The sequence below is a fragment of the Lathamus discolor genome, chromosome 5 (assembly GCF_037157495.1).
Source record: "Lathamus discolor isolate bLatDis1 chromosome 5, bLatDis1.hap1, whole genome shotgun sequence".
NCBI lineage: Eukaryota > Metazoa > Chordata > Aves > Psittaciformes > Psittacidae > Lathamus > Lathamus discolor.
Genome location: NC_088888.1, coordinates 27069703 through 27093684, shown reverse-complemented (window position 1 = coordinate 27093684; position 23982 = coordinate 27069703). Strand labels below are relative to the sequence as shown.

General features: G+C 42.2%; 1 protein-coding gene across 4 annotated transcripts in view; it reads right to left on the bottom strand.

The window, feature by feature from the left end:
• The window catches only part of LOC136014942 (protein ELYS-like), a 44691-nt gene extending 21854 nt beyond the window's left edge, over positions 1-22837 (bottom strand). Inside the window, exons 1-16 of one of the 4 annotated variants that reach the window (XM_065680122.1) lie at positions 22777-22837; positions 20934-21021; positions 16271-16397; positions 15380-15633; positions 11045-11225; positions 10560-10767; positions 9180-9296; positions 8140-8224; positions 4701-4851; positions 3657-3789; positions 3388-3569; positions 2865-2926; positions 1811-1939; positions 852-942; positions 671-760; positions 431-571 (exon numbers count right to left, since the gene is read on the bottom strand). In XM_065680122.1, the coding sequence (XP_065536194.1) occupies positions 431-571; positions 671-760; positions 852-942; positions 1811-1939; positions 2865-2926; positions 3388-3569; positions 3657-3789; positions 4701-4851; positions 8140-8224; positions 9180-9296; positions 10560-10767; positions 11045-11225; positions 15380-15633; positions 16271-16391 (1945 nt within the window). In that variant the 5' untranslated portion in view covers positions 16392-16397; positions 20934-21021; positions 22777-22837. Of the gene's footprint in view, positions 1-430; positions 572-670; positions 761-851; positions 943-1810; positions 1940-2864; positions 2927-3387; positions 3570-3656; positions 3790-4700; positions 4852-8139; positions 8225-9179; positions 9297-10559; positions 10768-11044; positions 11226-15379; positions 15634-16270; positions 16398-20933; positions 21741-22594; positions 22755-22776 lie in introns of those variants that run through there. The other 3 variants (XM_065680121.1, XM_065680124.1, XM_065680123.1) reach the window with 3 other exon arrangements.
• Positions 22838-23982: the final 1145 nt, after the last annotated feature.

The window sequence follows — 23982 nt, the reverse complement described above, 5'->3', positions numbered from 1 at the left end:
AAGAAGAATTTGTAACATAAAAAGCAATAGAAACTCAAGTAAGCTACATTACAAGTTACTCATTTATGCTTCCATCATGGATTTTAGTAATTTGCATGCAATTATCAATTGGTATCTAGGAATTAAGGAGAAGATTTTCAGCATTACCATGTTCAACTGCTGTAAATTCAAGACTGCTGCTTACAAAGCTTCTTGCTGAATACAGCCTCCCATGCCCCCTTGCCTGAAGACCACCACAAACTATTTCCCTGACAGTAATGTATATTGAGAGGTAGCCCACGTTTCTCAGATTTAAGGCTCTCCTGCCAGCTGACTTGGACAGTCTTCCAACATCAAAGCAATAAAAGCTCATGTTTCCACAATTACAACCCAAGCCTAATTCCAAATTGTAGTAAAACATACCAAAAGATTTTGTAAGACTCTTACAAACCTTTTTCTGTAACCTCCTGTGCTTCTCTTAGAAAACTGTTTAAGATTGTGCTAAGGTTGCTCAGAAGCAACTGGCAGTGCTGAAGAGACTGTAATGTCTGTGGGTCAATGAAGTTGCAAGAGCCATCAAACAGCGGAACACCTTTTCAAGAAGAAGAAATGTCAAGCCATTACATTGACTGAAGAAGCTCAAGGAGAAACAATGACTTTCTGTGTGCACAATGACTAAACTGGTACTCACCAATTTGGTCAAATTTGTGTTTCGCATAAATCACTTTGTTCCATGTCCACTCCAGAACAAACCGTAAATTAGCAGCAGAATTTGGCTGCTCTGAAAAAAAAGAAAACAAAACAGAAATTAATCCACAAGCTCAGGCCAAAAAACAAAAAATCTATCACAAAGGCAATGTAGGAAGCATTACCTTCAGATGTCCAGTGTTTAATGCATCCAGTCAGAAGCTCTAAAGAACCTGTGTGGACAGCAGCTGACAATACCGCTTGTAACTGCTCCTCCTAAATGTAACAGACAATGTAAAACGAAAATCTTATACACTTTCAGTACCTGAACCATCTGGAGTGTTTCCACCCCTATACTCATTCAGACATCACGAAGTCTATTAGTACACGTGTTAATAATGCCACATTCTTTTGCATAATTCCAGCCACAGGCAGGACTGCTTCTTGACCTGAGGAACACATAGCAGTTTTCCTGACATTTCCATAGATGCTAATTCTAATCTTTTTGCATGCCTCTGCATCGCAGTCTTAATACACTGAAATGCAATTAACTCTTCTCAGTAACATCCTCTGCTAATACCCTTTACACGTATTGTGCAGTAAGTTTGACATCAGGAAAGCATGAAGGGGACTGAACAAATACAAACAGGAAATATTTGTGTGGAAATAGTCCAGCAAAGGTCAAGCAGCTTCCCACGCTATGAAGATATGAAGTGGTTCTGGCACCTAAAATATTAAGTCGCAATTTCTAAAATGACAGAAATGAAATATTTGAATTCTAGTAAGTTTAAATTTTAGGCAGTTGAAACACAGTCTAATCACGTAGTGGTTATCCTTGAGTAGGAACCAATCCCAAGTTGTCTATCAACATGTATACATAGACTTGCAAGATTAAACAGGTCTCTAAAGACAGGCGTATGGGGGTCTGTTCTCAGTCAAACTCAGTTATCTCAATCTGAGAATACCAGTACTAAGTTAATAGCAGTTCGTAACCAAGAATACTAGTTGGCTAACTAAGGTAACACCTGCATTTCAGTGCAACTTGTACGTAACACAAAAATCAGATTATAATGTCTTGCTGCTCCTACAGCCCTACCAGACAAAATGGATGTATTTCCCACTTGGTTCCCTCATACGCACTCACCGGACTCAAACTGGAGGGCTGGACATCCGCTAGTCTTGGAGACAGCAGGCCAGCAGCAAGACACCTATTGTAGCTATCGTGAATAGCTTCACTTACTGAAGGGCCAGATTTCTTCAAGAAATTCAAGGTCTGAAAAGGCAGGTTAAGACAGCGTTATTATTCAATCACTAAGGGTCTGGATGACCACTAGGAGAAGTAATGCAAATGTTCCCTGCAGCTGCCAGAAAGCCTGTGCCAGTAACATGCTTTAGGTTACCAGTCTGAATAAGCACGCATTCCTCTTTAGTATTTAAGACAGCAGCAAACCAAGAGTTCCAGTTTATACAAAGAAATCCTGTAATACGAAACATCAGCCCTTGCAAGGCTGATTTATTTCCTATCTTACCTGTCAGGACACAGGGCTTCCCTTTTCCCCAACCACTGACACACTGTTCATTGCTAGCTCAAACTAGCACACAACTTGAAATCACCCTCTAGAAAAAACTTCCTTTGCTTATTTGTGCAGAAGCTGATTTACCCTGGAAGTATTTAGTGAGCTCAAACTTAATTCAGTTTCAGAAACTTATTTCAGAACTTCAGTTCCATTACTGGTCATAATCTGTACAGTGTCTCAGAAGCTATACTTTGGCCAAGTCAGCTAGCCAAAACATTGATTTCTTCTTAAGGAGTTCAATCGTTTCTCATTTTCTCCATTCTGTTCTCCTTTTTCAAGCTACTCACGCATCAAAACCCAATCTCAAGGCCATGCAGGCACTTTGGCAGATGGGTAATAGAAAGGTAACCATGTGCCCTGACTTCCACAACATTTTCGTTCTTGCTTGTCAAGCAATGCTGTGTTCCTTTCCAGACATTCAATCCCTGCTCGTGCTTCAACAGGTGGCAACTGTAATTTTACAGTCCCAAGAGGGGACCAAAAACATTGCCATGGCACGATACACTTGCAATGATGCATGTGGGTGGGCAGGATGAGCATAAAGTGGTCTCTGACACTAAAAGCAGTGCACTGGAAAACCTAGGAAAGGTACATCTTAATAAAGATGCAGGAAAAGATCACCTCCTTCTGGAAGCCGGTGCAAGTCATATGAACAACTCCAGACTTCAGCAAGCACGTACCATCTGCAGAAACAAGGAACGTTTGACAGCCTGCTGTTATGAGCAGTTTGCATGTTTTAAATAGCAGTACCTGGAAAGATAGAACTGAGCACCCATTTTCTTTATCAGATCACTTACAAGCTTTTTCTACTATGTAATTACTGCCTGTAATAATTTTATCGCTGGTGCTATTAAGGTGCTGTGCTTGGAGCTTCAGTTCAAAGTCATTTCATTTGGTGACCTTCACCACTTCCCAGACTACATTACAAAAGCAACAAACCCCCAGACTCAGCAGACTGCCAGAAATGTTTCACAATATTCAATACCTTGTTAGGACAACATAATCAGAGTTGGCTTTGGTGGGGGTTTGTTGTTCTCTGGTTTGCTTTGCTATTTGAGCCACCAGCAACAAAACAAAAGAACCAGTAAGTGGCATCTGACCTCTATTTTAGCTTATCACTATCAAAAGCAGGGAAAATACCTACCAAAATTATAGGTGCTTGGATTAAAATACTGCTCAGGTGGTGGATAAGAAGGAGGAACTCCCCGACTTAGACTCCGCTCATGTACCACAATATCCAAAAGGAGGTTTGGAGAAGTCATGCTTATTACAGAATCCAGTGACCACAAGGCAAAGTAGGGGCAATCGTGAAGGAATTCTTCTGGCCTTAAAGAAAACAAGTGTGTAAGTGAAACACTGACTTTGCAATGAATTATTTGTTGGGATACTGAAAAGCACTACATAAAAATCTACCTTAGTGAATCTGGCATTTGAGCATGGTACCAGCGATTAATGTCAAACACACCCAAATAGGTAGATGGTTTTGCCTGACCGTAGGTATTCACTTGCCAGCTGAAGATTGATACACTGGTGTCAGGAGACACTACTGTAAAAGACAAGAAATTGAGTATATTCAGAATCAAAGAATAAAATTATCACACAAAAGAAATAAATGAAAGAACAAAACCCATAAGACGGGAAATTAGAGTAAAGATTTTAATTTCAAACATAGACAGTGTTACACTCCAGTTTTCTCAACAAGTGGCATGGTCTGTCTTCTCTAGGGAGAATGTATTTTCCAGATGGAAGCAAAGCATGTGTGTATCATTTACACAAACAGAGAAAAGATCCTGACTGGGAAAATATTTCTCTGCTCTCTGTTAAATTCATCATCATTACTGTTCAGAGATCCTCAAACACTTTACTGTGTTCCATTGTGCACTTCTTTGCTGTTTCAGTTTTGTCAGCTGCTGAAACTGGTTTTGAAGTTATCAATTCATGACTGAGCACAGCTTCACTGCTGGCTCCAACCGACACACAACAGAACCTACAACTTAAATTGAGCAGGTTCTAAATAAAAGCTAATTAGAAACGACCAGAAAAATTACAGGTATTTCTCCATGCCTCACATCACTTTTTATTGTTGCTTTCATTTGCTGGGTTTTAGATTGGTTTGGGGTTTTTTTCGGGGGTGGGGGGGGGAGGGTTCCCAGGGGTGTTGTTTGTTGAATCATCCGATTGTTCAAGGACAACAGCTGGAAGAATAGAAGAACTAACCAGCATTACACAGATGACCCCATCACACATTGCTATAGCATAAGAGCAAGCATAAAAAAACCTCTATATTTTTTCTCTGAGCAAAGTCTCATGTGACAAATTTCCTTTCACAATAAGCGTAAGAAGCTAGTTGACATGGATACTCAATACTTGTACACTGTGGGTACGAAACAGCATTCACTGCTTAAGATTCCCAAACCCTTTCTTTTACAGTAGGCAAACACAGACATCAGAACAAACCTTCATTAACACTATCCTCTCTGTCAACGTGGTTGCGAAATTTTTCCACAGTCTGACAGCTGAGTAACTTAGTATTGCTGGTCTGCCCTCTCAAGGGAAAGACTCCACCCGTGAGCTCTAAACTGTACCTTTCATCACAGTATTCCAAACCCTGGGGAAAAACAGGATAAAGAAATGGTCATTTTAAAATAAAAACCCCATATGTTACACTTACATAGGAAATAGTGTTTCTAATACAGTATGTATATTATATTGAGCTTAATTCTGATAACAGAAACTACATCTGACGTGCACAAGAATTAAGTGTAACAGGCATGATAGGCTGTAAAGGCTTTTTATATTTTCATAATTTAGCATTTCCCCAACTACACTTTGCTCTGAAGCACGCATATTCCATTCAAACTTCGGAAACAGATAACATGTGCAGAGCAGATAACAAAAATCAAACCCACCTCTTTGAAAAATTAGTGTATACCTAAGCAAAGATTCAAATTTTTTATTATAGAATGAATAATCACTAAAACCAGTTACATCAAATAAAGAAATAAAACTCCATAAATCTGTCAGAGATTCATTTTAACAGCTAGAAATTTCAACTTTGATTCATATAGAAAGAATCAGTCCCCCACAAAGTTGGTGCAGAGGAGAAGGGAAAAATAATAGCACACAATCCTGCCTAAGACAACTCCAGAAGCAAACCAGTATACTTTAAGTTTTTCACTCCACGGCAAACAAATCTAGATTGTTAATCTAAATTAAGTTTAATCTTAACTTAATGTAAGTTAAGGAACTCCACTGTATGGAAGATATTAGAGAATGACTTAATCAACCAGGAAAACATGAAGACAGTTTCCAAATGAGATGCACTGGTCAGACTCTGGTATGAAAGTAAAGACTGTACACTCCGCCAATCCACAAGTATTGTGTAGGACCAAGGTAAAGATGTGCTCCATGATTTGATGCACCAGATTTAGAAACTGCTGAGATGGTATAAAAAAGATCTTTGAAAGCATACCTTTATGTTTAATTACTTGAGCAGACTTGCACCAGCCTTGAAGGCAATCGAGACACAAGCTTGACACACATTTACAAAAACATAGTGTCACATTTTCCAAAAGTCCTCTTAGTGTCTTTTTACCATGATACAAAGTCCATGATGCACTGTTGCATAGCCTCAACTCTGATTCCTGGAACGTAAAGCACTGCTGTAGTAGACAAGTCTTTCAAGCTCTTAAGAATTCTATTCAGTGGACAAGGATCAACAGTTTACTCCTCATGTACTCAAACTTGGCCTGGTAAAGGTGAACTACTCTCAAATTTTCTGCTACTGAAGATGGACAAGAAACTTGACTCAGACTGCCATGTAGACAGTCAGTCATGTAGTACTGACCAATCTGCAAATACAAGGAAATATTCTGAGACTAACAGTGTCCACTGTAAAGCACAGATCCTGCCTTAATGCATCTTTGGTAGGGGGCCAGGGGTGGGGGTTGGTTTTGATGGCTTTCTTTGGCAGTAGGTGTTACCAAGTCTTGGTATGAAGCTATGTGAGTGCTCATATGTAAGTGGCTCATCTAAAACCTAGTTGAAGAACCTGTAATTTCTCCCCAGAGGGTCCAGCTACTTAGTTCACTCTTTGACTACCTTGACAAATTAGGTCCTGTTTCTATCTTCCACCACATTACATCACAGGGAAGTAGAAACAGAAGGGGAGAAAAACATCTCTAATCCAGACTCAGGTGTCTGACATCTCTTATAAGCCTGTGAATGCGGTACTGGTTGCATAGGCTGTAGAGGATTAGAAGTCTTCTATTAACTACACCATGGCTTTTCCAAGCCACAAACAGAGTAACATTACTTAATCACATTGGGTGCTTTTCATAGACTGTCTGCTGGAATTTCTAGAAGAACCATTTTCAAAGGCTGATGAAACATTTGACCCACAGAGATAAAAACTGACATTAGTTTAATCTGCTTCAGGAAAATAAGGAGACCAAGACAAAGAATTGCCAAAGAGTTAAAGCTCCCACATTAAAACTTTAAAAGGGTTGAGATGAAACAAGGTAGCCATGAGAAGAATGGATATAGACAACTGCTTTTTTTCCAAAGCAGCATATAGCACAAGGTATTGTCTTAGCCACTGCAAAGACTGTAGCTAAAAAAGAACTTCTAAAAGGTAATACAAAGGAGTTCAACAGTAAAATGAGAGAAAGATTAAAGACAGTTTCTCTTATAAACCGGCCAAAGTGCTTAGAGCACTAAAAAGACTTGCAGCAGATAAATGTAATGAAAATCTTTTAAAATTAAAAATCCCAATCAGGGTGCTCTGCTGCTCTAGAGCACTATATTTACGCCATTAAAAAGCTGCACAACAAAGAAAAGACAAGACATCCATATTTAGAACACACTCAATCAGTTGTCTACCTTGTCCCCATGACAGAGAATGCCTTTTAAAGAAACATCACCATTTCCAAGCACCAACTGTAACTATTCAAAAGCTATAATTACAAATGAGGAAGAAGCTTTCCTATCTTTAAGCAAAAAATAAAAGATCAAAATTTTAACTCACAGAAAAAAAGAAAAAACATACAGTCCCTGTAAAAGAATATCAAGATAGAAGAATCATTCCTATTTCATTCCATAACTACTGAGAATACGCAAAAGAAAGAATCAAAATAAGAGGAGAATTTTGCTCTGAATTAAGATTACTTTCCCCTCAAAAAGAGTTTTGAAGAGTTTAAAGCATACTATGGAATAGACTTACACAGTATATAGACACATTATCTCTTATGTCAGCTATAATGATATCCCATCTATATTTTTAACATAAAATCTCTGGAGCCAGTTTTAAAAATGTATTGGATACTCTTCAGACCAAATCATGCCACTCTTTACTGCATTTACATATTTTGCTGGCTTTAAGAGTAACCCAGCTGGCAATCAGAAGAAAAACAAGAATATAAGACGAAGAGCAGAAGTGAAAAAAGACACACAGAGACAGAAAGAGAGAAACAGAAAGAGAGAAACAGAGAGAGAGAAAAAGAAAGGCAAAACCATATTTTAGAAAAGGCTGACAGAAATAAGCTTCTCTGGGTCTAAAGTCTGGTTACACAAAGGTATTCAAAGCCCTGTCTACTTGAGCTACACGTCATTAATTTGCTGTTTAAATTAAGAACAATTTTATATCTAAAGGCTGTTTCCTCTTGCACAATTGTATTTATTTGGGCTCTTTGCAGATGACTCTAGTTGGAACACATGACGCTGCAGTATAAAATTGATGCGGCTTGTCAAAAAGCACAAAGGCCAGGCCCAAGAAGGTAATTCCTTTTTTTTTGTCTGCTCTGAATTCTAATGGTTTAACATCAGCCCCTCCAGCTTCACTAATTCTCATTCAGAGAAAATTACTATCTTCATCTTTCCACACACATGCATGTCTTACCTCATACATGACTTGTCCTGAAGCCAAGTGTTTTCTGTCACCAAATGCTAACTGCAACAGATGTAAACTCACAACATCACCTTCACTGAAAAAGGTATAAATGATGAAATTGGATTACAAAGCTGCTCTATAATTCTCATTATTATTTCATTAGACTGAAATTTTCTTAATAGCATCCTCTTGCTGAAAAGAAACACACCATTTCCCAAAACATGACAATTGGTCACACGTAGCCACTAAAACGGATCAGAGGAAATACGGACACTAAGAGCTTCAGTGGAAAATGCCAGCCATACCGCGTGAAAGCTTTAAGACGTTGCAGGGACCAAAATGTCTTGGAAACAGTTCTTCATAGTGAAGAGTTCGTGATCAAAACTACTTTAAAGTCAGACTTTACAAGACTGCAACTCTGTGAACAGCTGAGCTGATCACATAGCTCGGTGATGCTGAGAGAGCGAGCTTTCTCCCTCTCCCTTCCCACCAAAGCCCCAGTCCCTCTCCAGCATACACTGCATCTTCCACATCCTCATTTGATTCACCAGCCCAGCAAGAAAACACTGACTTCTCTCCTGAACAGGGAGAGCTGAAACAGCCCACAGAGGCTCCAAAGAATGCTGAAGCAGGGTCAAGGCAATCAGCAGTACTGTCACCTCCTCCTTCAGAGGCAGAAGGCTGCTATACCAGCATGTTTAGTCTTCCAGATCTGCAGCCTCAACTACTTTTATTGGTGTTTTGATACCACGGAGGGAAATACAAACAAATTGTGAAGCTGTCATCAAGAAACAAAGGAAATCATTTAGGAATGCAAGCACAAAAATGCAGCCACTGTTACTCTGCCTTCTTTTCTGAAGGTAAGAACTAGGAACTGTTCACGTCTGCTAAACCCTGTGAAAATTGCATTGTAAGCTTAATACCTCTCATACCTGAGAGAATCTCCCGCACAGCTAAGGAGATTCTAACTGATATATGTGTAGCAACTGTATGTTAACAAATATATAAAAACGTAACAATTCAGTGGCTTATAGTAAAGTTTTATTCACCTTTCTTGTGTAGACTGGACAGCCCACAAGTAGCAACAATTGCGAGGGTCATTCTCGGGCTCTTGAAAAGTAACAGCATAGACAGGAATCCTTCCTCCTTCGAGCTGAGAGTGGTGCCTGCAGGTTCAAAAAAAAAACAAAAAGAGGAAAGGTGAGCCTACTGGCCCTAACTTTTTGTAGAAGGGTAGAAGCATTTTCTGAGCAGAGCACCTTGTGTCCTTATCCCCAAAGGACAGAAGGGCACACCTCCAGCTCAAACTAGTGAGACAAGGAAGTGACTCCTTGGTATGCAACAGTCAAGAGGTGAGGAAATTACTGTCCATCCCATTCAAGAACCTTGGTTTATGTCCTCCTCCACCTGAGCAGCAGGAACATAAATGATTACTGAAGTAATTGCTGAAGTAATTACTGCCACGCAAAAGACTCTTCCTGCTGGTGTAGCCTACTTCAGTATTGAACTGAAAATGCAGCACAGCTTCTAAACCTATTTAGAACAGCACCACACAGAAGTAGTTTCTCTTTTCTTTACTTGGACTATGGAAAGCATCTTTCATCCAGACTTCTGAACCTTGTTTGCACGTTCACAATCTATGCTGGCCACCTATTTATTGCTCCCCTCTCTATTAATGCATCCACGAGTTGCCGGTGAGTCACTGCAGATTTGCTAAAGTGGACAAATGAAATTTCAAGTGAGGTTGCTCGCTGGTAGATTTAAGATCATCTTTTAATTCTTCTATTGCTTATAAATTCACATGTCCCTTATTCTCATTTCCAAGTGTTCCAAGCAGTCATGAACAGGCATTGCTGCACTACTATGGCTCAATCCCCTATTTCAGTCCAGGTTGAAATGTAGGAGACAATTTAATGTTATGCAACGATCAGCTGCTGATTTTTTATGCCTCACTAGTTTCCCCCTTTTAAGAATTCCATCTCCAAAATCTCATTGTGTACTTAAGCCTTTCAACATATGCCCCAATTCCAGAAACTGGCTCTGATAAATAATTTCCAAAATCTGTTTCTTCAAAATACACACATTTCCTGGTTTCACTGAATATTACTGATAGAAAAGACTGACTTAAAAAAAAAAATCAGCTCAGCTATCAAATCCAAACTGCTTGACATAACCCAAACGAATATGCTTCCCTCAAATCTTCCATCAACAGGCAGAATAAGTAAAACCACCCTAGCCCACTGGGGAGAAGGCGGTCCATTTAATCCATGTATGACTTTGTAGTTGTTTTAGAAGATTTCTAAGCATTCCGAAATGATATTCAACATTTTAGTTCCTCAAAAAGTTCTCTTTGCACCAACACACTTCCTGAAGCAAAAAAATGAGATTCCTGAACCTCCAGGCATGGCAGAGTGTAAAGGCCTACTTACTCCCTCTTCAAAGTTTTCATATTCCATAGTGACAGGTAGCCATCAGAAAAACCCACAGCGAGCTGATTGCTTCTGCTTATGTAGCACAGCGTTGATATTGATGTTCCCGATGGATTTTGTAATTCAAAACAGAGATGTCTCCCTTCCCTGGTCACAGTTTCTCTTCTTTGTGGAACTTCAGCAGGAATTCTGGTGACAACTTCTAGATCTACACACACAAAACCACAAAATAAATGACTGTGTTAAGCCAGTGCGGTAGCATTTTAAACACCGATGTGACAGCACATGTAATCTAATTTTACTGTTGCTATTTCCATGTTGGTTAACTTCAAATAACATAACTCCCTGAGCCGACAGGGATTCTCACCCACATTTCAAACTCAGTAAAAGGGTAACCCTCCTAGACAGATTTTTCTTGGACTCTGTAAATCAGGAGTTTGGGCCTCTTGAAGAAGCTATTTCAATTTATATGACTGCAAGCTTACCTGATGCTTCTATTTCATTCTGACTGCAAGACAAATCATCCAGACAAAGGTCAACAAGAAGCAGATGTCCAACGTCCGTAGCCACCACTGCCACTCCAAAGAGCCATCGCAGACTCTGATGCAGGTGCCGAGTGCTCACACTGGCTCCTCCGTCGTTAGTTATGGGTTCTATAGCCGTTACCTACAGGAGAACAACAAGGGAACATGTAAGCAATTTGACAAGCTACAGCAATATCACTTCAAAGTGAAACCAGAATTAGCACACCAGAAACAATGACTTAAAGACAAAGCACTTTTGCCAATTATATCATGAAAAAAGAAGACAGAAAAAAACCAACCAAAAAAACCCACTACCAAACAAAAAAAAAACCAACAAAAAAAAAACCTGTGCAAAAATGTGCTCCTGCCTTACATTTACTAGGCTTCTTATTTAACTGAATTAATTTCCATTTATCTGAATTAATTTCCATTTAACTGAATTAATTTCCATTTAACTGGTGCATTCTGCTACTACAGCTTACCAATTACCATTTCGTAATTAGAAATAATTAACAAAACACAGAAAAACAGTTATCTGCAAGAAACTTTATCATATGTAAGGAACTTAAAATCTATTTCTCCTATTGCTCACAGCCCATCAGCACTGCGATGCAGTTGATGTCACCTCTGCCAACAGCTACTAGGATAAATCACAGCTGTCAGATCAGGCAGCACTCACGTGGCATCATAGACACACCATTCCTATGAGAATTAAACGTGTTTATGTTTTTTAGAAAGGGCTGAAAGAAGACAGTAGCTTAATCACATTTACACTAGTCCTCATTTAGAATAAAAACAATATCCAGATACAGTAAAAAAAGTTTTAAATGCACACCAGCACTCTCAGGAATATTAACCAAAATTTGAGAACAGCAGCAAAAAGGAAAGCAGCTTGATAGATAAAGACATAACTCCAACTGAGGAAGAACAGCACACTTCTCTTGAACATACGAACCAGTCTGTGAGCAATTTTATTACAAGGCAAAGACAGACCTTTCAGCACCTTCAACCCACCCCGGGGAAAATACTGACTGCTACAGCAGGGATACAAGCACATAAAGATTCCTGTGGTTAAAGCTACACAACAAAAGAACACAGACTATCGTTCAGCCTGCTTACAAATGCAGCATAATGAAAACCGGAAACTATACAACAGAGTTTCATATGAAAATAAAACAACTGAACAGCACAAGGGAGTCCAAGTGTTTTTACCTGCAGAGCTGGTGAAAAATAACCAAACCCCTAAGCCCCAATGTTTTCTCCTCTCCCTTATCAAGCATTTGTTATGACTACACTGCCCTGCAATCTACTACAGAATTTGTCTTTCATCTTGGTTACAAGAATTCTATCTTAGAAGTACCTATAGAAATTTCAACGACTTTTAGTTTCAGATTTCCTATAAATCAAACTCAATTTCCAGTCTTCCCTGCTACTAAAAGGACTATCAAAAGTGTTCTGATTACTGAAATGCTTGCTGCTCCAAGCCTTGATGACAGTTGTGAGGAAACCAGAAATATTGTATAAATATCTTGCTACAGAATTAGCCAAGTTCAAGTGTTATTTCTTTTTTGATTTTTTTTTTTTGTACAACTGGCCCCAAATTAATCTTTTCCATTTTTGCATTCAGTCTTCCAAAAATGTTTCCCGGGTTTAACACTTCAATTTTCCACACAGAAGCTCCTGAAACTGCATTTTTTTCTACTGTGCTATGCTCTGCCTTTTCACATTATCCTAGACTACTGCCAACTCATTCTGGGAATTAACAAAGAAAACTTTTCTCAGCTCACTGAATCTGAATGCTACTCTTCTGCCTCACACAAACCAGGATAACTCATGAAAATACTATTCGACAGTTGTGAAACATACAGCAACTATAAACCTACTTAACACAACTCATGTTTTTAACCTTTACTAGAATGCAATTCAAAGAATTCTCCACTAATACTTTCCCTTTTCTGCTGCATTTCACATGGATATCTAGGGGGCAATGAGAGTTGGTCCCGCAAAATAAAAAAAATTATGCCAAAATTCATTCTAAGCTTGTGAGTTTGGTTTTCTTAACCCATGCCCTTGCTCTTTGAATGACTACACATATTCTGTTACATTAAATGGCAGTCATACAAACACTAAAAAAATGCTGCATTAACAAACTAATGGCTTCACACCTTGGACAAGAGTAGCTACAGAGTTAGCATTAACTTGTACAACTTAATATCCACAGAGATAAACCAACACAGCAAACAGTCTAGAAACTAAGGTACTCATTAAAGCCTTAAACCAGTAATGATATAAACTGTAGAAAGCAATGTTAATAGCAGATCTGCATTTTACCTTTACAAATAATACGTCTGGAAATCAAAGAAATGCTCAAGCAGATTAAAAACATATTACGCAATGTATAATTTGGAAGTATGAATTACAGAATAAATTCAAACCACGTGGACAATAGCCAAGCACAAGTTTTATCTCCTTGGTTTCCCTTACCCTTATCTGCATCCACAACTTGGAAGTTAACAGTCCAGCTAGCAACACCTGCGTCCTGGCAAAGCTGATCTAACTAATCTAATAGCAAAAAGACAGGAATCAAATTGAAAGCAACAGACCAAATGTACTTGCAGTCAAGAGCATCCAGGGCATAAGAGAAAAACTTCCAACGAGCTTTGGCTTTATTTCAAAACTCATAATCTCCATCAGACATCAGCCAACATTTCCCCCCATGGTATAGAAGTCACTAATACAACCAGCAGTTAGAACAACATTCTATTTCAAACCACTTCATAGAAACAGATTCGTTATGTGATATGATCCTTGTAAACCTTTCCTTTTCCAATTCCCAGCTTACTTAGATTTCAGAAATAAAACTTAGAATCATAGAACAGTTAGGGTTGGAAAGGACCTTAAAATCATCTAGTTCCAATCCCCTTGCTATGGGCAGGGACACCTCACACTCAGCCATCTCACCCAAGGCTCTGTCCAACCTGGCCTTGAACACTGCCAGGGATGGAGCATTCGCAACCTCCCTGGGCAACTCATTCCAGTGTCTCACCACCCTAACAGGAAAGAATTTCCTCCTTATATCCAATCTAAACCTCCCCTGTTTAAGTTTTAACCCATTACCCCTTGTCCTGTCACTACAGTCCCTCATGAAGAGTCCCTCCCCAGCATCCCTATAGGCCCCCTTCAGGTACTGGATGAGGTCTCCACGCAGCCTTCTCTTCTCCAGGCTGAACAGCCCCAACTTCCTCAGCCTGTCTTCATACGGGAGGTGCTCCAGTCCCCTGATCATCCTCGTGGCCCTCCTCTGGACTTGTTCCAGCAGTTCCATGTCCTTTTTATGTTGAGGACACCAGAACTGCACACAGTACTCCAGGCGAGGTCTCACAAGAGCAGAGTAGAGAGGCAGGATCAGCTCCTTCGACCTGCTGGTCATGCTTCTTTTGATGCAGCCCAGGATACGGTTGGCTTTCTGGGCTGCGAGCACACACTGAAGCCAGATCATGTTCATTTTCTCATGACCAAAACCCCCAAGCCCTTCTCCGTAAGGCTGCTCTGAATCTCTTCCCTGCCCAACCTGTAGCTGTGCCTGGGATTGCTCCGATGCAGGTGTAGGACCTCGCACTTGTCGCAGTTAAACTTCGCAAGGTAGGCATCAGCCCACCTCACAAACGTGTCAAGGTCCCTCTGGATGGCATCCCTTCCCTCCAGCGTATCAACTGAACCACACAGCTTGGTGTCATTGGCAAACTTGCTGAGGGTGCACTCAATCCCAATGTCCATGTCACCAACAAAGATGTTGAACAAGACTGGTCCCAACACTGATCCTTGAGGGACACCATGCTTCCTACTAGTAATCACTCTGCAGCATTACAAATAAAACTCAAAATGGATTCTAGCAAGTTAACCCAAATCACATTACAGAAAGCTGAGCAAGAGTATTTCTTTGTTGAGATTCTAAGATCAAAAACTATGGTGAACCTTAATCTTCTCTTATGCTGATTCTTGTTTACTTTAAGGAAATGCCCATATGTGGAAGTGGAGAGTTAGGTAACTGTGTGGTCTACAATAAAACAAGAAAACTTGTTTTAGTAACACTAAACTCAAAAGATAATGCTACTGTTAAGCCTAAGATCTTACATTAAGGCTCTGTTTGACTGGACACCCTAAAGTGACAATATGTTAACGGAACACAGAAAAAACATCCCCTACAAGGAGACACTCCAAACCTTTTCTTAAAACATGGTTATGCAGTACCTAGCGACTTAAAGGCTTTGTTTTTCTGATTAAAATTGTACGTACCCTTCCCGGAAGAACAACTGCTTTAACTACTCTTGATATCGCAAGGTCGTACAGACAGAGCACACTTCCCTCTGCTTCTTCCAACCCAACCAGCAGTCCAGTTCTCTTCTGCCAGGAAAACTCCTTTACCACACGGACAGTGGGGGGCTGTTCATTTACTCCACCAAAACGATAGGCAGAGAGCCGCTCTCCTGTCACAGAGTTCACTACCTCGAGCTGAGGACCACATACCAACCAGGCCAGGACATTTCTCCCTGGAAGAGGAAAGAAAGCTGATAAAAGCAAATCTCCAACAGAAGACTGGAACAACTGAAAGTCACTGTCACTGCCCCTGTCCTTCAAGTCACGGACCTAACAAAGGAAAACCAATTTACCTAATTCTCATCAACTATTTAAAATCACCCACTGAAATCCTCAAGCACTACATCTTAGAATTAACAACCCTATTATTTGCATTTGTCATCCTGCAATGAAGAATTCTGAATGGGATACAGTGACATATTGATCCATAGTCTTTGTACCATATTCAGGTTGGCCTTGCTAGAAATTATCTAAATACACACAGGAATACAAGTCTTAATGCCCATTTAAAAGTATAACAAATCTAAATCAATTCATTTCTACTTTATTAATTTCATTGATACATGCTGCTCTGGGCAGGGATTTGGAGCTTAAAACAGGCACTGCAGGCTGTTGCCATTTTAAAGTTTAACTACACTAATGATTTAACATTAGCATTTCTAACACCTGAAACATCCTTTTTGTCCTCTCGGAACCTGATGCATCTTAACAGCACCAACCAGACACAGCTGATGCTATGACCCTATGCCTCAGGCAAACTCCAGGCAAGAATCACGTTCTACAAGATCAAATCTAAAGGAAAACACTCACCTCCAGAAAACTTCCCACACAGCACAGAGTCCAGGCTTATCTCATCTTCCCCAAGTGCCTGAATAGTCACCTCTGGAAACTGCAGGAGACTGCTCGTTGCCCGAGCCCTTAGGTCTCGCATTCTTCACTGTAAATAAAGAAAAACATGCAAAACCACACTCATGTCAGCAATCAATATTTTGGAGATTAACAAAAGTTTCATCAGCATGCAGGGAAAAATCTCCCATGAGTCGCCTGAAGCTCTTCTCCTTACAAAAACGGCAATCAGGGCAGCTTTTGATCTCTCAGCAGAGCACAAGCAGAATCCTTTGCTTTTCTGACACCTGTGAGATCACCAACAAATAGTGATGTGCAAGTCTGACAAGGGAAGTAACAGAAAAAAATACAGTACACTGAGTTCAAGTTCAAAACTGCTCACATGGGTTTGTGAGGGTCAACCTGAGAGGAACTGTCTTTTAAAAAGCTTCTCAGGAAGAGGTGTAAGTTTCCATTTGTACTTTTCCTTGATTTTGTGCTTTATTGTTTCTTGTCATTTGTCTTCTAGTTATTCTAGTTATTATCGAGTTTTAGATATTTTAGAAATCTATTATCTAGATTTTATGTTATCATTTATGTCTTAATCACTTTCCCATGTTCAGTTTGACCATTAAGGAACACTAATTTCTTCACTACCTCCATTCCCCAAAATTCCTCTGGAAAATGTGCTGTTGATATTTCCACATCTTAAGCAATACAGACTTCAGAACAATGAGGTCATGCAGTGGTAAGAAGTGGAAGGTACCAAGACAATTTCAAGTCTCTCTTGTATTCACATTCAAAAACGCCCTGTTGGTGTTTTCACATTACAAGCAATACATAAGCATTCATAGCTCATTGATCATTACTTACGATGGGAATGTAGTAAAGCACTTTAAAATAACGATATTTTTCTAGACTTAAATCCATTACACACATGCTGACCAACCCAAGCATCAAACAGAGCCCTTACTCTACACTACTAGCCAGTACAACCAACCACTTAAACGTACACACAAAGCCTGCTGCATCAACTGTACCATACCTGTTCTGCAAATGGAGTTTTATGACTCTTTCTTCCAGCGCACACTAATAACCTGTTTCCCTTATAGCTAGTTTTGAAGACTAGACTCTGAGAGCAACATAAAATTACTTAAGGGAAATGTTTATAAAGAAACACTGTTTATATTAGTTGTTACTTCTTTGGAGGAAGATTATGTCCTCAACATAAGAACGACATGGAACTGTTGGAGCAAGTCTAAAGGAGGGCCATGAGGATGATAAGGGGGCCTTATTACTTCCCATGTGAAGACAGGCTGAAGAAGTTGGGGCTGTTCAGCCTGGAGAAGAGAAGGCTGCCTGAAGACCCCACAGCAGCCTTCCAGTATCTGAAGGGGGACCTAAAAGTGTGTTGGAGAGGGACTCTTCATCGGGGGCTGGAGCAACAGGACAAGGGGTAATGAGTTTAAACTTAAACAGGTGAAGTTCAGCTTAGATATTAGGAAGCAGTTCTTTACTGTGAGGGTGGAGAGGCACTGGAACAGGTTGCCCAAAGCAGCTGTGAATGCCCCATCTCTGGCAGTGTTCAAGGCCAAACTGGACAGAGCCCTGGGTGACTTGGTCTAGTTTGAGGCATCCCTGCCCACAGCAAGGGCATTCAAACTAGATGATCTTAAGGTCCTTTCCAACCCAAACCATTTTATTATTATGCTCTAAAGTCTGGTTATTAGAATCTACTATACATTTCAAGTCACAAGCACTCTATTTAAAAGTACATTCCAGCGTATTCTGCAAGCATGAAAACAAGAAGCATGTAAAGCTTGGGAAGCATAAGTCAGGGTCCCACACTGGGCACAAGTCAACATTTGGAAAAAGAATGTTGCCAATGGCAAAGCCAGCATTGCAGGATGCTGCTGAGGCCAGCCCACCTGATCACTCTGCCAGTGTTCACAACTAGCACAGATCAAGTTCCAAGTGGGACAGCTTAGCCAACAGTAGCTTTGTTGGGTTTGCTTTTTGATACTTGTCATCATTTCAAAGTGACAGCAGGGTGAATTTTTGCACAGCATCCAGGGGCTCCAGTGAGTAAAAGGAACCACAATTTGACCAGCATTCCATCTTAGTTTAATTGTAATGATTTAATGAATGTATTTTATGAGTAACCTGTAATACCAAATACAAAAGTATACTGATATACTGAGCTGGTTAACAAGTTTGTGCCCAGTGCCTTTGGTCCTGCCACTTGGCACCGCTGCAAAGTGCCTGACACCATCTTCTAAACCCTCTCCTTTCAGGTATCGATATGCATTGGTGAGATCCACCCTGAGCCTTCTCTTCTGCAGGCTGCCAGCTCTCCCAGCCTTGCCTCACAAAAGAGGTGCTCCAATCCCTCCAGTCACCACTGTAGCCCTTTGCTGCATTCTCTCCAGTGCCTCCCTATCTCTCGTGTATCTCCCCCTATCTCTGGGGAGCCCAGACCTGGACACAGCACTTAAGGTGCGGCCTCACCAGCTGCGCCTCCCCCTCGTGCGGCCCAGGGTATTGTAAGCCTTGTTTGCGTCAGGGTCACACTTCTTACTGAGGGTGCACTGCCCCATCACCCAGATCTCTAACTAAAATGTCAAACAGACAACACTCCTCCTCATGCAGCCCAGGATACCAGAAAGCCTTTTGGCTATAGGGGCACGTTGCTGGCTCACAGTCAATTCAGGGTCCACCAGGACGCCCAGGGTCTTTTTTGTCAAGGTGCTTTCCAGCTGGGCAGCCCCCAGAGTATACTGAAGAGGGAACAAGTATCTTTCAGTACAGCAGGAAATAGCATTCAAGAAAGCTTCTCAACTGCATGCTCTCCATGAGTCACCCTGAGTCACCCTGCCTTCGCCACTAAATACCTGCACAAGCCAAGAACACACAACTTTATGTGGCCAAACTGGAAATAAAATTTTAAGCTACACTACTGGGGAGATCTGAATTTGAACACAAATCAGTCACCACCACAAATTCCCCATCAAATCAGATTCTTCTCTGGTGGAAAGCTCACACCCTCACACAGTGTAGTCCTGTCTACAGCACACATCAATTGTGCTTATCAATCCAGTACCACCAGTAAGTACCATCAAGTAAGTAACACCCCAACACCTGGAGCATTCACTTTAAATTTGATCATGCAACAGTTGTTAACTGCATATGAAAGCCTATGAAAATGCTACAAATCATCAGGCATGCCGAGGTTTCTTCTAGTAAGCCAATGGGCATTTTCTTCTAGGTACCTGGCTTGACCGTATGGAACAAGGGCAATAAACTTCATAATAAATTATGAACAACATACAGTGACTTGGTTATTAGGATGTTTTACTTGCATCACTCTGTGTCCTGGGTTCAGCAGTTTAAAGTTTCGGAGTTTCAGTTCAGAGTTTAAACCACAACACTCTACTAAGTTAAACCAAGGACTACCGAGAAATCTGACAGCAGGAAAACAGAGCTAGATTATAAAGGCATGAAGTTTCTGTTAAGAGATATATCCAACACTAACTGCATTACTGTCCTCTTTGAAAACAGTGACAGTGACAACAATCACATCCCTAATTCTATCTGTTAGAAATCAATTAATGCAAGTACACCACAGGCTTACTCCACATCCAGGAGTAAATGAGAATCCCATTTTAAACCTCTCAACTGTGTCCTAAACCAAACTGCTCTGTGCAAAAGTTGCCAAAACGGCCATTCTTCAGCTTTGATACATATGACTTCCAAACATCATGAACTATTTCCAAAGAAAGGAACATGCCACAAGTCACAGACTGATGACAGTGGTGATAGATTTTTGTGTGAAACAGCTTTAGGGTAAAAAAAAAAAATTAAAAAAAATTAAAATGTAAAGGGTGAAGCTACACGTTCAAGCAGAGCCACATACAGCCAAGTTAAGAGTTCTGGGATGTCAGCTCTGACTGACAGTAGTGCATGAAAACCAGTTTCAAAGGCCAACAACTTTATGGGCTTACTGAAGGAAAAGCTAAAAACACTGTCAATCACAGCTGAAGATAAGACTTCACAAAACACATTGACTTCGCTGTCACTAAAAGAGAGGCCTTGTTGCTACCTCCCTTCTCCATCTGCTCCTTTTTTCTACTATTGGACTCTTGCGGCTAACCTTGCACTGACTTGAACACCTTTTAGAGCACTTTAGAAGCAAAGTTAGCCCACAAAGCAGAGAGGAAACTAATCCAGAGAAGCAGACAGTTTTCCACCAGGCTGAAGAGTTACACTGGCTTGCAGAGAGAACTAGCAAGCATAAGAGTTGGCACAAAGAAGGAAGCAGAACAATGCATTGGGGGGAGAAGAAGAAGGAATGTCTATCTCCATTTTGTGGCAGTTAAGCTGCTATGCTAGCTGATACACATGTGAAACTACACACTGTTGCAAGGAGAGCTGAGGACCCCTTCACTTTTAAGGAAGGACACCACCCAAAACACAGTCAATTTTTAACTCCTTCTTGCACAAGAAGAAGAAAAACAAAGTTCTGAGAAAAGCAGCATCCACTTTGTTGAATAAACAGCCAAGGGATGGTAAAAGCATCACAGAATTTTCTGAATTCCCATTCATTATTGGTTCAATGACATTTTCAGCAGGAAAGCAGGAAACAACTCACAAGCATTGGAGGAGCAGTAGATGGAAAAGACACTTCCTGCACATCAGTAGTCAGGGCCAGTGAATTTGTGCTTTGCCGTATTTCACTCCTGCAGAAAGAGGATTTAGTGAGTCTCACTGTTCCACTTTAGGCAGAAAACTTCCCCCTCAGTGTGTTAAGCAAAACCGTAAGTCCAAAAGCTAAATTTTAGTCTAAAAAGCCACTTGCAGAGCAAAGACTGTATTGGAATTCTAAAAACAGGCTTATTTCACTCAAGTGCAGCTCTTGCAGAGTGTGTGCACATGTTCCACAAGCTCTTCAAGAAGCATTAATCTACAGCAGAGGATAAGAATTTCAGCTCTCTACTCAACAGCTAAGATCCCATATAAGATGCAGATTGTAGGTTTGATTTTCCTTTAACTGAAAAATCAGTCAAACCCCACACAGACTAGAATTTGACACAAGAGCCAGTTTACCCAGCTACCTGCAGTGGTTATTCTCTAACATTACTATACTTGCATTCAGGAGTTGTCTCCACCACATAAGTAAAACAGTTCTACACCAGAAAAAGGCTAATCACCATTATTTCTCTAAAACTATATCCGTCAGCTTACTAGGGAGAAAACATAAAACCAAGAAAAGTCTGAGTAAGTCCATTACGATGTCTTAAAAATGCAAACTTCACGCAAGTCCATGCAGGAAGACAACACACTAAGTGGAGGAGCTGTCCTCAGCAGAACAGAGACAGTACTGTGCGCCCAAACACATGACAGCTGCCAGCCAAGACTAACCGAGGTTGAACAAGGCACCTGAACTACCACCCCTGACCACGCACCCCAAGCAGGGTTCAGCATTCCGAACAGAATTAACTCCCTACACTGCCAATCATTTTACCAAACACAATCAGGAAGCAATTATTAAACCTGGAAGACTCACACCACGCTGCTTTCTCATGGCAGAAGTTCCAGACCTTAAGCCATGGGTTATTAAGAAAAAAATAGATTTTGCCCCAGTCAGCAACTTCGCTGCGCAATGCAAGCAAAGACCAAGAGACCCCCGCAAATCGCGCTGCATTACTGTAAAGCTGTGCTCTCCCCATTAAACCCAGCCCCCTTCCCGCGACCACCGCAGACAGTGGATTTCCCGCCTCCTCCTCCAAATAACACCGACCGGAGGGACTGAAAAAGAATACTATTAGAAAGCAAAGATAACCCCTCCAGAGAGTGACCTAAGGCCCTGCGGGAGGCGGCCGGGCGGAGAGAACACTCCCGCCGGCAATCGCCGCACCTCGCACGCCCCCAGCCTCTGCCGGCCGCCTCCCGCCCTCGGAGCCTCGCACGCCGCCGCCTCCTCCCATGTGCGCTGCCCAGGCCGTGCCGCTGGCCTCCCCGGCCTCCCTCCGCCACGGGGCCACGTGTGGCGGGACAGAGCGCCGCGGCCCCGGGGGTCACTTACATAAGGCGACGCGCGACGGCAGCCGGGCCCGCCCAGGGGCTCCGCCGGCCCGCGCTGCGCCAGCGGCGGCGGCCTAGCCGCCTCAGGGGCGACCGGCACCTACCGGCACAGAGGAAGGAAGCGGGGCGGGCAGCCGGGGGTCGCCTCCGCCCCCTCGGTCGCCTGCGCCTCACGCTCCCCGCGCCGCTCCCCCCGGCCGCCCACCCCAGCCCGCTTGTCCCCCGTACGTGCGGATGAGGGCGGCGGCATCACCCGCAGCAGCTGCAGCGGGTACAAAGGCCTCGGCCAGCCGCACGCCTGCCCGGCCGCGCCACAATCGCTTCCTACGTCACCGAACGCGCTCGGTGAGCTACGCGCCCCGGTCGGCGCCGGGCCACACCGCGCCCCTCCCCCCGCGCGCGGCACCCACCTCGGTCGCTCACCCGCCGCGCGGGGGGCGGGGCTGGGGACAGAGTTCTCGCGAGAGCTGCGAGGGCAGCCGCGGGAGTTTTCAAAGTCGCAGGATACGAGCCCTTGGGCGGTGGCCAGCGTCGGACTGCGTGTCCCAGCGTGCCGCGCAGCCTGCCGCTTCTGCTTCCGGTGCGGGCCTGCTCGCGCGGGCCATGCCGGGAACTGTAGTTTCTGGGCTACCCCGTCAGCCGTGCTCTTACCGCCGGGGGTCTAGAAGGAGGTGATCTTAGAGCCTTCAGGAAGCACACTGCATCCACGGCAAAACCACGCCCTCTGCAGAGCCCACTCTTGGCCCACAGCATCTCATACTGAGGGGCCGGGCCTGCAGCCCTGGCCCGTCAAGGGCGAACACACTGTGCCGGGGGGACGGTGTCCTCGCCCAGTATGCATACCCCTCTGGGCGCAGGGGCCGCCTGCCCTGCCTGGGGCTCTCGGTGATGCTGAAAATGTGTTTCAAAGGAGCTCAGCCCTCCCTAGGTGTGAGGCCCCCCCCCGGCAGGGGAAGTGTCCCTCGCCGCTGGGGCCTCCTCTCAGCGCTCAGCCTGGAAATGGAACTCCTCAGTAGTAGCTTGCAGGCTTTGTTTTTTTCTACCACTCACAAAGAGGTTCATTGCACATCAGATTCAAGATAGTTTTCATTACAATTTACAAATTGTCCAGAAATTACCAGAGCTATTAAGTGTCACTCCAGAAGTTTGATGCATACCTTCTCTCTCCACACTCCCACATGTATGTCCTAAAATACCCCACAAATGATAAGCGTGAAAATCAGAGAACAAGCCAGTTCTTGCATTCCAGACCTGTCCAGCGCATTCACAATGAATTTAATTGATTTTTTGAGCAAAGCAGCTAAACTTTGTGATGTATGTTTAAACCTGCAACACAGTAATACATGCTCAAAAAGCTTTACTGGAAAGAAAAAAAAACAAACCAAACCAAACCAAAAAACCAACCTGGGTAATAACACTAAATGATGCTACTTGAGATTTCTATATACTCTTTCAGAACAATAGCTTCTTTTAAGCAAGGACTAATTTGTTTCCCATTACAGCAAGGACTCCCATGTAAGACTCAGAGTTTCTTTAAGGACACGTATTTATTTAACACAAAATTCAGAAGAAAATACCCTCAATATAAAACATTTCCACTGAACATTCTAGAATAT